Raw genomic sequence first — 14,326 nt, 5'->3', positions numbered from 1 at the left:
CCTGAAGTCTCCAACAATAAGGCTAAGATAAGATTGGCTTCAGTTGCATTTATTAGCAAATAAATAAAGATTTAAGTTGGGAGTCAAGGCAACCTTCGAAAATCTTTAATAACCTGTTACAGAAAAACAAAATCCATCTCTTTTTTCTACTAATTAACCAACGGTAAATATTACAATAATAAACAAGAAATACAATTTCATTACTCTACACGTGTTAGTCCAGAATGCAAGTCGTCGGTCCATCTCTCTATCTAATTTCCAGTTCTTATAGAACCACTAACTACATAAATACAGAACAAATTCACTAAGTTGAGGTGCACATCAAGGGAGAAAGAGATCTTCTAAAATTTACTTTTCTTTTGACCGTAACATCACAAATGGCTTAGTCAAGACATTGGTGCCTTGGATGCTAGGCAGCAGAAGCAGCCAATGCAGCTGTAATGATCCGTCAAGTTGCTGCCGTTCACCTTAACTTTAAGGGCAGCTGGTAGGACCCAATTGGGTTATCTATTAAACTCCTGAACCAAGTTTGAGAGTCAATGATCGCATCCAGTTTAAATTATTGCCATCTCATCTGATTTCTCCATCACTATCCTCAAGTCCTGCGGAGTTTTCTCTTTGAAGTCTTGACTCTCGCTGTGTATCTATAGGCTCATCCTCTTCAGAATCTGACCATGTGGCTCTTCGTCTGGCAGCATTGGACGAAGGTGCACCCTGCAATTTCAAAAGCCAAAATTTACTAAATGACTCAAACCAAACTAATCCAACAAATACCTAGAACACCATTTTTATTAAAACTTCATAGCAAATAATATCAGACACCATTATTGCCCCAACCTAGACGCAAAATAATTTAAAGAAAAAATAGGTGCAGCAGGAAGAGGCGGTGTCAAGGGTCAGAGATGCTAATATTTTCTCTAGGGGTAGTAAGTAGATATTACCGCTTCATCCTCAGCGTCAGAATCTTCGAGCCCAGCTTCAGCAAGAGCATCCTGATCATTCCCTTCAAAATCATCGACCTGATCATTCACTTGGCTCCTCGACTCCCTATAACCTATATTATTGTCTTCATTGTATAGTTCTTGATCATCCATCATATCATTGTCGGCCTCCTCTGTCTCATAATGCGATTTCCCCTTCCTGTCCTTCTTTCTCCTCTTTCCTCCTTTCCTTCTCCTCTTCTCACTATTACCAGCTTCATCATCATCAATCTCTGACCTCTCTCTTCGTTTAGCAGGTGTGGTGCTCTTCCATTGCTCCTGGAGAAAGTTTAGATGAGATACTTTTAAGCTTTGAGTTTCCAGTTAAATATCTTAATCACCCAAGAAGGAAAAACATCATTTGAAATAAAAGCACTAAAGGTTAAAATAGTCATCCAAATAATATGCAACAGAATATCACATCCACTTCTTTTGACAAAAGGTGTAGCATTACTCAGAACTACCCAAGTGTAGTGCATATATGCAAACTAAACCATAGAGCAGTGCTCTAATGCGAATTATGCATCAAAATAAATAGAAGGAATTTTTCTAAAATATTACACCATAGAAAAGGTGAAATGCTTCAACTTTCCCTCTAAACTACTAAACTGTGTTTGAACATTGAAACATAAACTCCTGCCTGCCATGATGTATAAATAAATGAAGAGTTTTTTTAAAGCAATTCCTTCAATACCTTCGCTTACTAATACAATGCAGTTACTCAAAATAAATTCCTTTTCAAACTCTTAAGTTCTCTAATAATATACATCAAAGAATCAAAGGAACAATATAATACAAAACAACTACCTTCACACGTTTAAAATGCTGCTCCTGTTGCATCATCCTTTTTTCCTCATCTTCCAGTTTTCTCCTCTCCAACTGTTATAGTTATATCAGACAAAAATTCATCATTCACAATAAATAAATATGTTTTTGAAAAAGAAATGAATATAACTAATGAAGTAGAACAATTCGCACTTGAAATTTCCTTTGCTCATCTGCCTTACGACGGGCATCCTCTGCCAATGCAACCTGGCGTGCAAGTTCTTGTCTTTGACGGATCTGCTGCTCTTCATGTTCTGCCGCTTTGAGGTGAACTCCTGCAGCCTCCAGTAAGTGCTTACAATAACCAACATGAGTATCAATCTTCTTCTCATCAAAGCCATGAAAGTGGAGGTTGGAAGCAGCAGATAACTGACTAAAAACACGAACAGCATTTTCCAGCTCCGCTACCGTTGAGCGAACCTAATACATTTCAATAGGGCCAAAAAATATGAAATAATGCAACAGCCAGGCAAAAGGAGTGAACATGAGGGGTCAAAGATTAAGGCAGCATAATGGAGTAACATAATTTGTAACCCTTTACAGTTGACAAATTCATAATTTACATGGCTTTACAACTTAATTATACCTTAGACAATAGGAGCTCCTTATCAAGATAAATATTTCCAGGATAACTTATTAATAATATAGCATCTCAGAACAAAGCAAAAACTTGAGGGATGACGAGCATATTTCCAGGATAACTTATTAATGAATTCAGACCTCCTTATCAAGATAAAAAAATCCTCCATAGATATGCAACAGCAATAAAAATTTAAGCCAAAATATAGAGAAAACACCTCATCTGCTGTCCTTTTTGTCTTTTGTAGTGTTGAAGCTGAAAACTTCTGCATTGCTACACCAGCATCAAATCTTAAAGTGTAATTTGAAGGTGCCAAGTGGATAGCTCTTAGTAGAGTCTTTTTGCAGTCTTGCCACTGCTCAGCTTCATAATACGTACGAGCTAGATATAGAAGAATTTGATAATCCGTATTGTAATAAAACTTCCGCAAGCAATTTTGATACTGCAAGATAACATTAGGCATTGATTCATGGATATAATAATGACAAGGATTTTTCATTAGTAAGATGGGGACAGGACACCTACAATTCAACTAAGTGAACAAGGTATAAATGCATACCATTTTAACAGCTAATGAAAAATTTCCTTGAGCAAAATAGACATGTGCCAAATTGATCCACACATCTGGCATCTGAACAAAAATGTTGCCACTTGCAGCTTCTTGAACCTACACCAGCTAAAAAGTTAGCAATAGGTGCTAATGGCCATAATTTTAAAACATACAGGTCCTATAAGGTTCTAGTATGAAATAATAATACGAGTGCTCACTTGTGTGAAAATATCTTTTGAAACATCAAATTGACCTTTTTCAGCCAAGATTACCCCAGCGCCATTAGCAGCATACAAATTAGCTGGATGTTGTACCAGAACCTGCTCAATTAAAGACCAAATACCGACCATTAAACTGCACGATCAAATACTGGAATCCGAAATTGCAATGAGGAAAATATTGCACAAAGGCACCACTGAGTTACAATATTGGAGTCCACAAATATTTGTTCTTTATCCCTTCAAACTAAGGCATTGAATAAAAAAAAAACCCTCACATACAGCAAAAAAAAAAATGTTTTAGAACTTCACCTATTTTATTTTATTATTATTTTTTAGTGAAACAATGGCTTTCATTGAGAAAAAAATGAAAGAATACAAAAAAACAAGCAGCCCACCAAAACACCCCAACTAAAAGGAGTTCCAAGCAAGGGAAATGTTTCCTAGAGTATAATTACAAAAAAGCTTCAAAACAGAAGCCCAAACGAAGACATGAAATCTTGTCAAAGACTAAACCTCACAAGGGTCACTTTCCCTCTCTCTAAACACTCAACCATTCCTCTCCACCCAAATATCCCAAACCACCCTGCACACACCAGCAAGCCACAAAAAATGGCCTTTCTCTCTAGAAGGCAAATGGAGCAAACACTCCTTTTAATAGAAAGGAATACATTCATCATCGTCCAAAACAAGCACAATAAAGGTGTCCTTTAATCATAAAGGTTCCAGTTAATAATGTAAGATGAGTGAACTTCATTCCGTCAACTTTGATGATCAAAGTAGTTTAAACTTAATCAGAAACATTCGACCATACATGGATAATGAATAAACCATTTGGACTTGATTAACAAAATAAAGAGCCAGATGGAGGATAAAAGGGAAGACAGAGAATTGAAAAGATACCCTCGTATATAGTTCCTTGGATTTTTCCAAATGAGTAGCCTCCAACTTGGGATTTCTTTTCTCATTTCGAAGAGCAGCAAAGTAGTTCCAGTTCCCCTGGCCAATGTTAAAAGAAAAAACAAGGAAAATTATAATGATGTTTCAATGGAAAATAAAGAGGACAATGGTAAAAGTAACTCGAAAACACCAATAACACTCTAGGAGCTTTATATAACCCAATACAATGTGGGATGCAAATACGCGACTCCCAGAAACATGGCACATTGGAAGTCCTTTCTTAGAAACAAGATAGTAATATTTGACAACTAAAATAAATGTGCACAACGAAAAGTAACTCACCAGAGAAAGAGTGGCATAAGAATCCTTTCCATCGGTAGCTTCACCGGCAGCTCGGAAAGTTTCTTTTGCCCTAACCCAGTCATCATTTTTTAACTCAAGCTCACCTAGCATAGACAAGGCATTTGAGCACTTGTCATTCACCTTCAGAGCATCATTAACCTATGAAAGGAGCACATTATTGACAATAAAATATTAATTTCAAGACAGAAATAGAAGTAGATATGCCAGAAGAGTTAACAGACCAATTCAATGCTTAATTGAACATAATTTCTAGCTTTTGCAATGGATGCAAGCCTCAAATAAGCGTCTACATAGTCTGGATACTGTAACAAGGAAACCAGATGTTAAAAGCGAAGTGCAATATTGAACCACCAAAGAGCTACTAATATAGCACTAGCACATACCTTAAACAAAATCAACCTGTAGAGTACACTTGAAACTTCAATTCTATGCAATTGCTCTAGTAATCGAGCAAGGTTAAATAGACTTGTGACTTTCTTCCATGGTAGTACAATTGCACGGCCTTCCCTCTCCAGTTGATAAAATAATTCCACGTTCTTGTATTGAAGAACAGACGCACTTGCTTCAATAGCAGGGCATCTCACTTTACCATCAATAAAATCTAGCCAAATTCCATCACCTAAAGCCTCCTTGAAAATTCGCTCAGCAAGCTGACAAGAATAGGAAGTAAGAAAGTAAATTGAAGAGGAAGCACTTCATAACTTGACGTTGAATGATTTTCAATGCAATCAATTATAAACTCAACATCAAACCATGCCCACCTCAAACTCTTCTCTTTCAAAGTGAAGAACCCCAAGATTGTTGAGCACTTCAATTGGGACTTCTTGACCTCCCTTTCTTAACAAAATGCTAGCCTGTTATAATACTCAACCCCAAAACAAATCATTAGATTAAAGGCAATAAGAAATAAGAGGTTAGGAAGTAATTGTCAATCATATGAAGAATCTAATTGCAAAATAAATAAATAAATAAAAGTCCTTACAGTTTTGAAGGCATCCAAAGCAGCGCCTTCATCAGTTGAAATCAGCAATTCTCCGAGATCTAAGAAAGCCTGCCATGCAATTTAATTCCACATTACATTACATAGATAAAACTAAACAGTAGTCACAATAACTTAAAATGTAGAACAAAATATTCCAGTTCCAATTTTTTGTAAAGAAACTGAACAGAAAAATAACTGGAGAACGGGTGTGATGCGACATACAGCTTTATCCCCCCCCCCCCCCCCAAAATATATATATATAAATAATTAGAAGAAAAATCTCCTAAGCAAACAAAATAAAAACTTCAGGAAGTTTAAATTTTAATGTTGAATGTGCCACCCGGCCTAATGTCCACTGGACCTAATTATTTATTGCCATCATTTCAGCTGATAGATTATAGAAAATTTGTTAGTTACAAAAGCAATTCTTTTGTTCAATAAGAAACATATATATTCATAGAACAAATGAGAACAACCTAAGGGCAAGGGACAAGAGGGCCCTTCCCAAAAGAAACTAAAGAATAAGGGTCTTCCAATTGTTGAAAATCATAGAAAGGCTGTAATTACAAAAGTGTTCGGTGTAATTCGTACTCCACCAAAAAGCTAGGTGTTGCAACACAGTCCAAAAAGAATCAAAAGAATTATAGTTGTCTTCAAATATTCTACTATTCCTCTCGTTCCAAATGCACCACAAAAGGGATCGGGTAGCACATCTCCACAAGATGTTTCCTTTCGGACTAAAATCTCTAGTGTTGAGCCCTTCCAACATCCAACTATCAACCTTACTAGGAAGACAAAGCTCCAAATCAACTATCATCCTTACTAAAGCAATTCTTGCTAATGCTTTCAAGTAAGACAAGTAATCTGATAATCATTAGTCAAATAATATGATCAACCGTGAAATGCCACCAAAACTTAGAAAGAAATAATCGGGAATCAAATAAACAAGTCCAACATTAAGAGTGGGAGATGCCAACTTGCAACATCAAAACATGATAAAGCCTCTTGATTCCCCCAACTAAAGATCTACCTGTGCATCACGTGGATCAATTTTTGTAGCTTTCCTTAAAGACTCCTGGGCCTTCTCAGCCTGTCCAAGCTGAACATAAATATGACCGAGTACCTACATCAAAAACATTAACTCAACTAATGGAACAAAGTATTGAAGGCTAGAAATTCAAAAACCTAGGGCATGCAAGTAACTAAACACATATCTAAATGTCTTTTTGATTCAACTCACTTTCAATGTCTCACAGTTGTCAGGATAAACCTCCAAAACCTTCTCAAAATTTGATAATGCACTTCTAAGATCTCCCATCTTCAGTTGAACCTGACCCAAACCTACCAAATAAACAAAATACCAGAACTAATGAATTTAACCACAAATCAACATGGTAACATTAGGCAAGCTATTGATGCCGGTATCACTTCAATAAAACTCCCTTATATCAACCAACCCTATGCAATTGAAAAGGCCATAATTTCTAAGTACATCTTTAGTAAACTAAATACAAGGGAAAATAGAAAATAAGTACTTCAAACAAGAAGCAAACCTAGTCATCTAAAGAGTACACTTCAGGGTTATGATTACAACAGTGCAAAAGCCTTGGGACTGGGGGCATGAAGTGCCCACAATAGAAAATATAAATAGTTTATTACACATTGAAAAATAAAGTGTTATGAATAATAAGATCGTTGAAATGTTAAGAATCAAAGCTTTTGCAAAAAAATGTTGTAGAGAAATATGTGTTTTACTGGTACAAATCTTTTTGCTACTTCAAAGAATGGAGAACTCATTGCCTACGCACCCTTGTTTAAACAGTTGTCAAGATAGCTAATAGATTAGAGCTTCAAAAACAGTGGACTGTTACAGAACCTAAAAGTTTGCAAGGAAGAGGAGGAAATGGTCTGAAGAAAATATTAAAAAGATTTGGCATTACTAAACTCAAACAATCCTAACATTCCCAAAAAGGAAACTCAAACAATCCTAATGTTCCCAAAATCTCAAACAATCCAAAAAGAGATATATCATGAAGCCAAAGGCAGAAAGAAAAGAATTGGAAAACAAACTTACCATAATAAGGAAATACAAACTCGCGGGGTTTATTAGCTTCCTTAGCAGATGCCATGTAGTACAAGCCAGCTTTTTCATAGTCTCCCTACAGACATTTGCCATCAGTATAGCAGTCTTCTCCCTCTTAACGTTATGAGATCAAGAAGGCTATCATACCTTGCTGTGGTAAGATCGAGCAAGATTATAAAAAGAATGAGACTTTGTAGGTCCATGGTTGGTAATGGCAAGTGCAGTTTCAGTCAATTGCTCCACCAAAAAGTGTTGACCAGTAAAGAAAAAGTGATTAGCCAAGTAATTCAGAGCCATTGCACAAAAAGGGTATATTTCAAATGCCCTCTGCATCTTTTCCATTCCATTTCTGATTCGACCAGCTGCCATGGTGGATATACACCACAATGGAATTACTCAAACGTATCAGAAAATATGACCTGTTAAAAATAATTTCCATGAAAAGGAAAGGAAGCATGATGAAACCTACCTTCATTCGTGTTCAGATCAATGATTGCTAGAGCAACAAGAGCCTCAACATTTTCTGGATCCAACTGCAAGTGTAAAATTAAGAAATATTAAGCCAATATCAACTTCAAGAAGGTACCTTCACATTACTTTAAATGATGATCAAAAAAGTTAATATCACTAGCCTGTAACACTCTCTCAAATGCTTGCTGAGCTTTTCCATATTGTTTCAATTGGTAGCGGCAAAGGCCTATGCCAAGTCTTACAGCAGCAGGGCAATCAGGATACACTTGCAAGGCCCTCTGTTGAAAATTGAGGTTATAAGACCAAAGGCATCATCAAATTGGTTTGAGATAATTGTACCTTCCTAAGTAATCAACGAAGCGGGCAAGTTGGCCCCTACTGAGCAGAAAAGATTACAAAGTGGATTAAAATTCACTTAATGTGTAGACATGTAAGGCAACTAACCTTGTATAGCTCTAATGATTCAGAATAATGTCCACGGTTGAATTCAACACATGCCTGAAGATATGCCGAAGTTGTTAAGGGGAGAGATCAACAAAAACATATTCCTTCAGTCTTGTTTTAAGAATTGGATCAGACCTTAACTAAGTGACTGGCAAACTTAAATTTTTCTTTTTTTTATACCCATGAGTGTCCGAGCAAGCTTACGCGCACCTCGACTAATCTCACGGGACAACCCGCATGACCATACACATTTTGGTGTAAAAAAACCCGTAGAAAATTAATTCCTAGGCAGGTGTGGCCACCATAGATCGAACCCATGACCTCTTAGTTACATATTGCCCTTTTTACCACTAGGTCAACCCATGATGGTTCTGGCAAACTTAAGTATGAAGCAGCAAAAACAATTTTACACCACATTGCTGAGACGAGGGTGAAGCACATGACCCATCAGGTACATAAGATAGAATAGATAAATTCAATGAGAGTTGCAAACTTTGAAAAGGTTCATAAGATCTAGTACAGCATATTCTAAGGCAATTAACATTTAACTATTTTCAAATATCAGATAAAATAGGCATGCAAATGCATTCCACATACAAGGGAATGTATAAAAAATTAGCGCTGAAATAAAAGTAAAAATTGTCTTTTGGGGACTATTGAAAAAAATAATTTATAATCAAGGGATGAAAAAGGTTATCATCTTCTAGGTGACTCCTTTTCCATGATCTAGAGTTACCAAAGACCAGTTAACTGATGAGTCAGGTGAAAGATTTTGCACGTACTTGTCCTAGAAGGGCAGGAACATTGTCACGATCTCCATCTAAAACAATCTTGAATGCAGCAAATGCCTGTTCTACTTCCCCTTTGGTCAATAAAAGCTGACCTGTGAACATTTCAGGCATTATAGTTCCAAGCATGCTTCCAATAATCATTGAAAAGAAAAATCAAAGGAAGATCACAAGCAGCTTAAAACAGATAGCAAAAGGTTAACATTTGAGTTTAATTTCAATGTCATAGCATATGATTAAACTTAAAACAAAATTTTAACTAGAAGAGTTTACCTTTTCCAACCCAAGTTGAAGGTTCATGCATATCAATTCTGGATGCTTTGTTGTAATATTGTGTAGCCAAAATGAAATGTTCTTCTTTTTCTCGTTGTTTTGTCTCAATTTTTCCAAGATAGCTGTAGTAAGCACCCAAGGCATTTAAGATTGCAATTCTTTCATATCTAACATCAGCATAGTATTCATCAATTTCTGCAACAATAACAAAATTACAAATGTTGAGTTAAGATTAGAAAACTTTTAGGCTGTGAGCTTCTTTGTTCTGCTCAAAGTAGCCTCAACTGATTAAAGCATTACAGTTACTAGAAATAAAAAAAAAAAAAAAAACCAAAAGTCTAACATTTGAAAAGAAGCCAATACCTGGACTGGACCCTTCCTCCAGAATTTGGCGGAATTGTTCTAGTTTTCCTTGCTTGAAGTATTCCCTCTGGAGCGTGTAAACAAAATTATACATGGAAACTCAGACATGGATGTAATGTAATACATGCTAAAAGCAACCACAAGGAATATATACTCAGAAATAACATATTTGAAAAGAATAGTTTGTCACAAAAGGCATGGACATCTAAGTTTGATGGTCGTTATAATTGATCTTGAAATAGCAATTGTCTCATTGTAGCCAATCATCGTTGGGACAGCACAAACCAGAGGTGGAGAAAATGATGGGCATTGGTTTTAAATAAAAATTAAATGCTTGGGAAAAAGAACCCACCACTTAATAAATATGGAACTGAACCCAATGAACAATCTAGAAGTGTAAAGTGTATAACATCGCCTAGGCTGCAGATTCAAGTGATTTTTTTTCCTTGGTAATGAATTGAGCTTACATTGAAAGAAAAGAAAGAATGTACAAGGAGCCAAGGGCATACAAAAACCAACCCACCAAAAAAAGGGAGACTTCCAACAAACTACAAAAAAGACCTTCATTCCAATAAAATCAAACTAAACTCATAGTTACTTAGAACTCAAGGACACAGATATACAACCTAGAATAGATCCTGTTCAAGTAAGGTCGTAACTAAACTGATAGTTACTGAAAGGCATAGTGCTCGATGCCTACATAGAAGCAATTTTTTTATGAAATAGAAAGGAGAATTAAACCAAACTACCTCCAAGACCTTGACACACAACCTCTCCGCCTATCTAAAAATTTTATTGCTTCTCCCAAGCCAAGCTTCATTTTAAAAAGAAAGAAAGAAGAAAAAGGAAAAAGAACTAGCTGGACAAAATAACTAAATAATATCTCATAGAAAGCAAAATTTAGAAGCACCTTCTCAATCCGTGGCGGATGCAGAAATTTTGCTGACGGGGGATTTATAGTTTAGTAAAAATAGTCTAAAAAATATGTAAAATTTGGGGCTTGAAATTAGGTCTATAGGGGGCTCAAAGAACAATATACCACTAGGCCAACTAATGATATTGATACAAGGCCAATGCTTGTCGGTGTTCTCAATAATAGTGTAATCAACCATCTATATTCCAAGACAAAAATAAGGCCAAGGTCGCACATGAAGAAAGCCAGAAAAACTAGACAAACAGATATCCACAAAACATGCATAACAGATTCAAGTGGTCATAGAAAACCTCGGACATGAAGTTTGTAGTAAACACTCTGATGTGTCGGCTAAGAAGACTACATCATATCTAGAATAACCTTTGGCATATATATGATATATACATATAAGTATGTATGCATGTATACATACATACATACATACATATATATATATATACATACACATATTTGAATAGGAAATGTTTCTAGACATTGTACCATGAAGAGCTAAGCTCATCTCCAAGCTCGCAAGTCACCGAGATTTTTTATATTTATGAGTGTACAAGTTAGCTTGTGCGTACCTCAACTAACCTCAGAGAACATCTTCCCTAACCCTTCTGCATTTGTAGTAAGCCCTCTGATATGTCGCCCAAGAAGATAACATCAAATCAAGAATAACCCTTGGCCAAAAAGAAATATTTTATTTGAATAGAAAATGGTTCTACACATTGTATCACCCAGAGCTAAGCTCGTCTCCAAGCTCACAAGTCACCAAATTTTCTTTATATTTATAAGCATATGACCCTACTTGTGCATAACTCAACTAATCTCACAAAACATTCTACTTAACTCTCTTGCATTTTGGTGCTAAGGAAAGTACTAAGGTGCTAAAAAGAGGTTGATTGTGACGTGCGCAAAACAAATGAGAAGTTATGGTTATAAAGCTCAACGTTGAAAAGCCTTTTAAAACAGTCAACTGAAATTTCCTTGATAGCTTGATGACTGTCAAAGGTTTTAGGCACAAATGGAGGAAGTGGATCAAATGTTGTATCTCCCTGGCAAATGTTTCCACTATAGTTAATGTTAGACCAAGATGAAAAATCAGCGACACAAGAGGTCTTCATCAAGGTGACCCTCTATCCCCTTTCTATTTATTCTGGTTATTAGTTGTCTAAAAAGGACACTATCTCAAGAGGCTGAAAATAGTGTTGTCGAGGGTTTTAGAATTGGGAGTAAGGGCCTATCCATCGATCAATTGCAGTCTGCCAATGACAAGATTCTTTTCTCCTCTCTAAGAAAATACAAGGTATCTCTTCTAGTAAATACCATTCACACCTTTGAAGATGCCTCAAATCTTGGTATAAACCACGTGAAATCAAAATTGGATACTTGTTAGATTGTTTTGACTTTGGATACAAGGTTGCTGGGGGCCCTCTACATATTTGATCTTCCCTCTCAATGGAAACTGGAAAGCCATTCTTGGTGCCATTTTGGGAATCTTTTGCTGAAAAAGTAGAGAGGATTTAAAGGTCGAGGTGGTACACATAACTCAAAAGGGGGACAATTAACTCTGACACAACCAACTAGGTCAAACAAAATCTTCCCATGATCTATTTCTCCCTTTTTAAGATTTCATCCAAAGTTGCGGATAATCTTGAAAAGCTTTATGGAAATTTTGTGTGGAAAAGAAATACAGTTCTTGTGCTCTTCAAATCTTACACCCTTTGAAGTGGTGGAAGATTAAACTTCCTATAATTGAAGGGGGCTTGGCCTGAGTGACCTTAAAATTAAAAAATCAAAGCCTCCCGGCAAAATGGACTGGGAGATACCACAAGGAGAAAACTCACCCTTCGAAGGTGTGTTACAAAGAATAGCCCCTAATGAATATAAACAAGGTCAAGAATCCAGTTCTTGTGCTCTTCATCACTTGTGAATGTGATCGTGCATTTTTATCAAATATTTTGGAGGCATTCAACTATCACATGGTCTTCTCCAATGACCCTCTTATCCTTATACACTCACTCATCGTTGGTCACCCATTCATAAAGGAAAAAGATGTCCTATGGACTTTCCACTTTAAAGCTTTCTTTTGGCACATTTGGCTTGAATGAAACCTATCCATCTTTGAAGAGAAAGCTATGAAATTCTCTTCCTTTCTTTCACATCTTACTTACATTGCTATTTTTTTTGGTGTAAACTCAACCCAAAGTGATTGCAGTCTTACTTTTCTTACTTCTCACTCCAATGGGTCTTTGTAATCTACATGCTTGTCCTTTTCTAATTTTACTTTATCAATTAAATTATAAAAATTAATATAAAATACAAAAAATGAAGAAGAAGATAGGTGGCTACCATGGATTAGACTCAGTTCCTCTAAGTCCTTTATTATATAATCACAATCTGTTTTGCATACTAAGTTAGTGAAATCGTATCTTATGAAAATCTAGTTTGCACTGTTACTCAATTGTAAATCCAAAGCACTCCATCAATCAATCTTTACATCCATACCGAAATTGAAGTTCAAAAACAAGATGGTTTCAGTTCCACTCGCATAGTCAACAGCTTAAAAGAAGCTCCTTACATTAAAATATCTCAAAAAAGAAAAAGAGCATGAACACATATAGAATTCGGTCGCCGCCTCGAAGGTTAGTAATTATTAGTAAGACACAATCACAATACTACATCAACTTCACTCATTACGCATATCACTCAAAAGCTTCAAGATAGGTATTCGTAACAAAAAAACAAACCCAATTCTGAGTACATGATTGGGCGTCACACAAGATGACCAAATGAGAGGAGCTGAAATCGAGATACGTCGCATTGTAGTTATAGAGAGTAGAACGAACCGCGATGATTAGCCAAAGATCTAACGGCGCTTGCTCCGCTTTAAGTATGTCGAGAATGTCGGAAGCGTCCCTAGGGAGTTGATCGAGAGCTACCCTGACCTCCTCCTCCGAGTTCTGTACCGGTATGTACACACAAGCCATGCTCTATCCTTCAAAACGAAAAGGCAAAGCAGTCGGAGGAGAGGAAGCAAAGCCGAGGATCGTTCACCGGAAAACGTCGAGCTTTTGACCGTCTCTCTTCTACCGGAGCAACGAGAAATGTAAATCAATAGAAATTGAAGAAGGAGAAGAAGAATAAAGAGGAGGAGAAGGGCAAGTTCGCATTTCGGTGTTTTTTCCTTTTAGCGTTATTCTGAAAAATAACTCTATCCATTATTCTTATTTACAAAATAAACCAAATATTGAGAGTATGAAGCTATTTCTTTCGACCCTAAAAAGGTCGTTTGAATCACGGATATTGTTTTTTTACGATACGAAAGGTTTGAAATTTAAATGTATGGTATAATTAATATTTGCGTTTAAATATTCTATACATATAATTGTAAATATATCAATTATATTTAAAATAACTAAGTATATAATAATATTAAAAAAAAAATGTAAATATAGCAAATGTTAAAGTCTATCACTACTAACGAAGCATGTAGTAACAAATCTTGATCTATCACTGAATGCTAAATAAATCGATAGTTATCCTTTAAAATATAATTTTTAAATATAGCATACTTGACAAAAAAAACT

General features: G+C 36.0%; 1 protein-coding gene across 1 annotated transcript; it reads right to left on the bottom strand.

The window, feature by feature from the left end:
• Nucleotides 1-116: 116 nt before the first annotated feature.
• LOC103492361 (protein CTR9 homolog) lies at nt 117-13,944 on the bottom strand. The gene is made up of 24 exons (XM_008452692.3): nt 13,586-13,944; nt 9,821-9,887; nt 9,458-9,652; nt 9,179-9,279; nt 8,397-8,450; nt 8,114-8,230; nt 7,951-8,014; nt 7,629-7,843; nt 7,473-7,557; nt 6,639-6,739; nt 6,429-6,521; nt 5,399-5,467; nt 5,178-5,270; nt 4,800-5,066; nt 4,638-4,718; nt 4,396-4,554; nt 4,057-4,152; nt 3,154-3,255; nt 2,945-3,052; nt 2,603-2,827; nt 1,959-2,225; nt 1,788-1,859; nt 942-1,259; nt 117-714 (listed from the first exon to the last, which is right to left on the bottom strand). The coding sequence occupies exons 1-24, from the start codon at nt 13,724-13,726 to the stop codon at nt 571-573; spliced, it is 3,234 nt and encodes a 1,077-aa protein (XP_008450914.1). The 5' UTR covers nt 13,727-13,944; the 3' UTR covers nt 117-570.
• Between the last annotated feature and the right edge of the window lie 382 nt (nt 13,945-14,326).

This window comes from Cucumis melo, chromosome 2 (genome assembly GCF_025177605.1).
Source record: "Cucumis melo cultivar AY chromosome 2, USDA_Cmelo_AY_1.0, whole genome shotgun sequence".
Taxonomy (NCBI): Eukaryota; Viridiplantae; Streptophyta; class Magnoliopsida; order Cucurbitales; family Cucurbitaceae; genus Cucumis; species Cucumis melo.
The sequence above is the reverse complement of the archived record's forward strand: the minus strand, read 5'-3'. Positions and strand labels throughout refer to the sequence as shown.

What these genes read in the sequence shown, in the direction of transcription:
- LOC103492361 (XM_008452692.3), bottom strand. Translation starts at nt 13,726, where the DNA reads ATGGCTTGTGTGTACATACCGGTACAGAACTCGGAGGAGGAGGTCAGG. An exon ending in CAAAAGATATTTTCACACAA is followed by an intron (nt 3,053 to 3,153) that starts GTGAGCACTCGT and finishes TAGCTGGTGTAG; the next exon opens with GTTCAAGAAGCTGCAAGTGG. An exon ending in ATGAGCAAAGGAAATTTCAA is followed by an intron (nt 1,860 to 1,958) that starts GTGCGAATTGTT and finishes TAACTATAACAG; the next exon opens with TTGGAGAGGAGAAAACTGGA.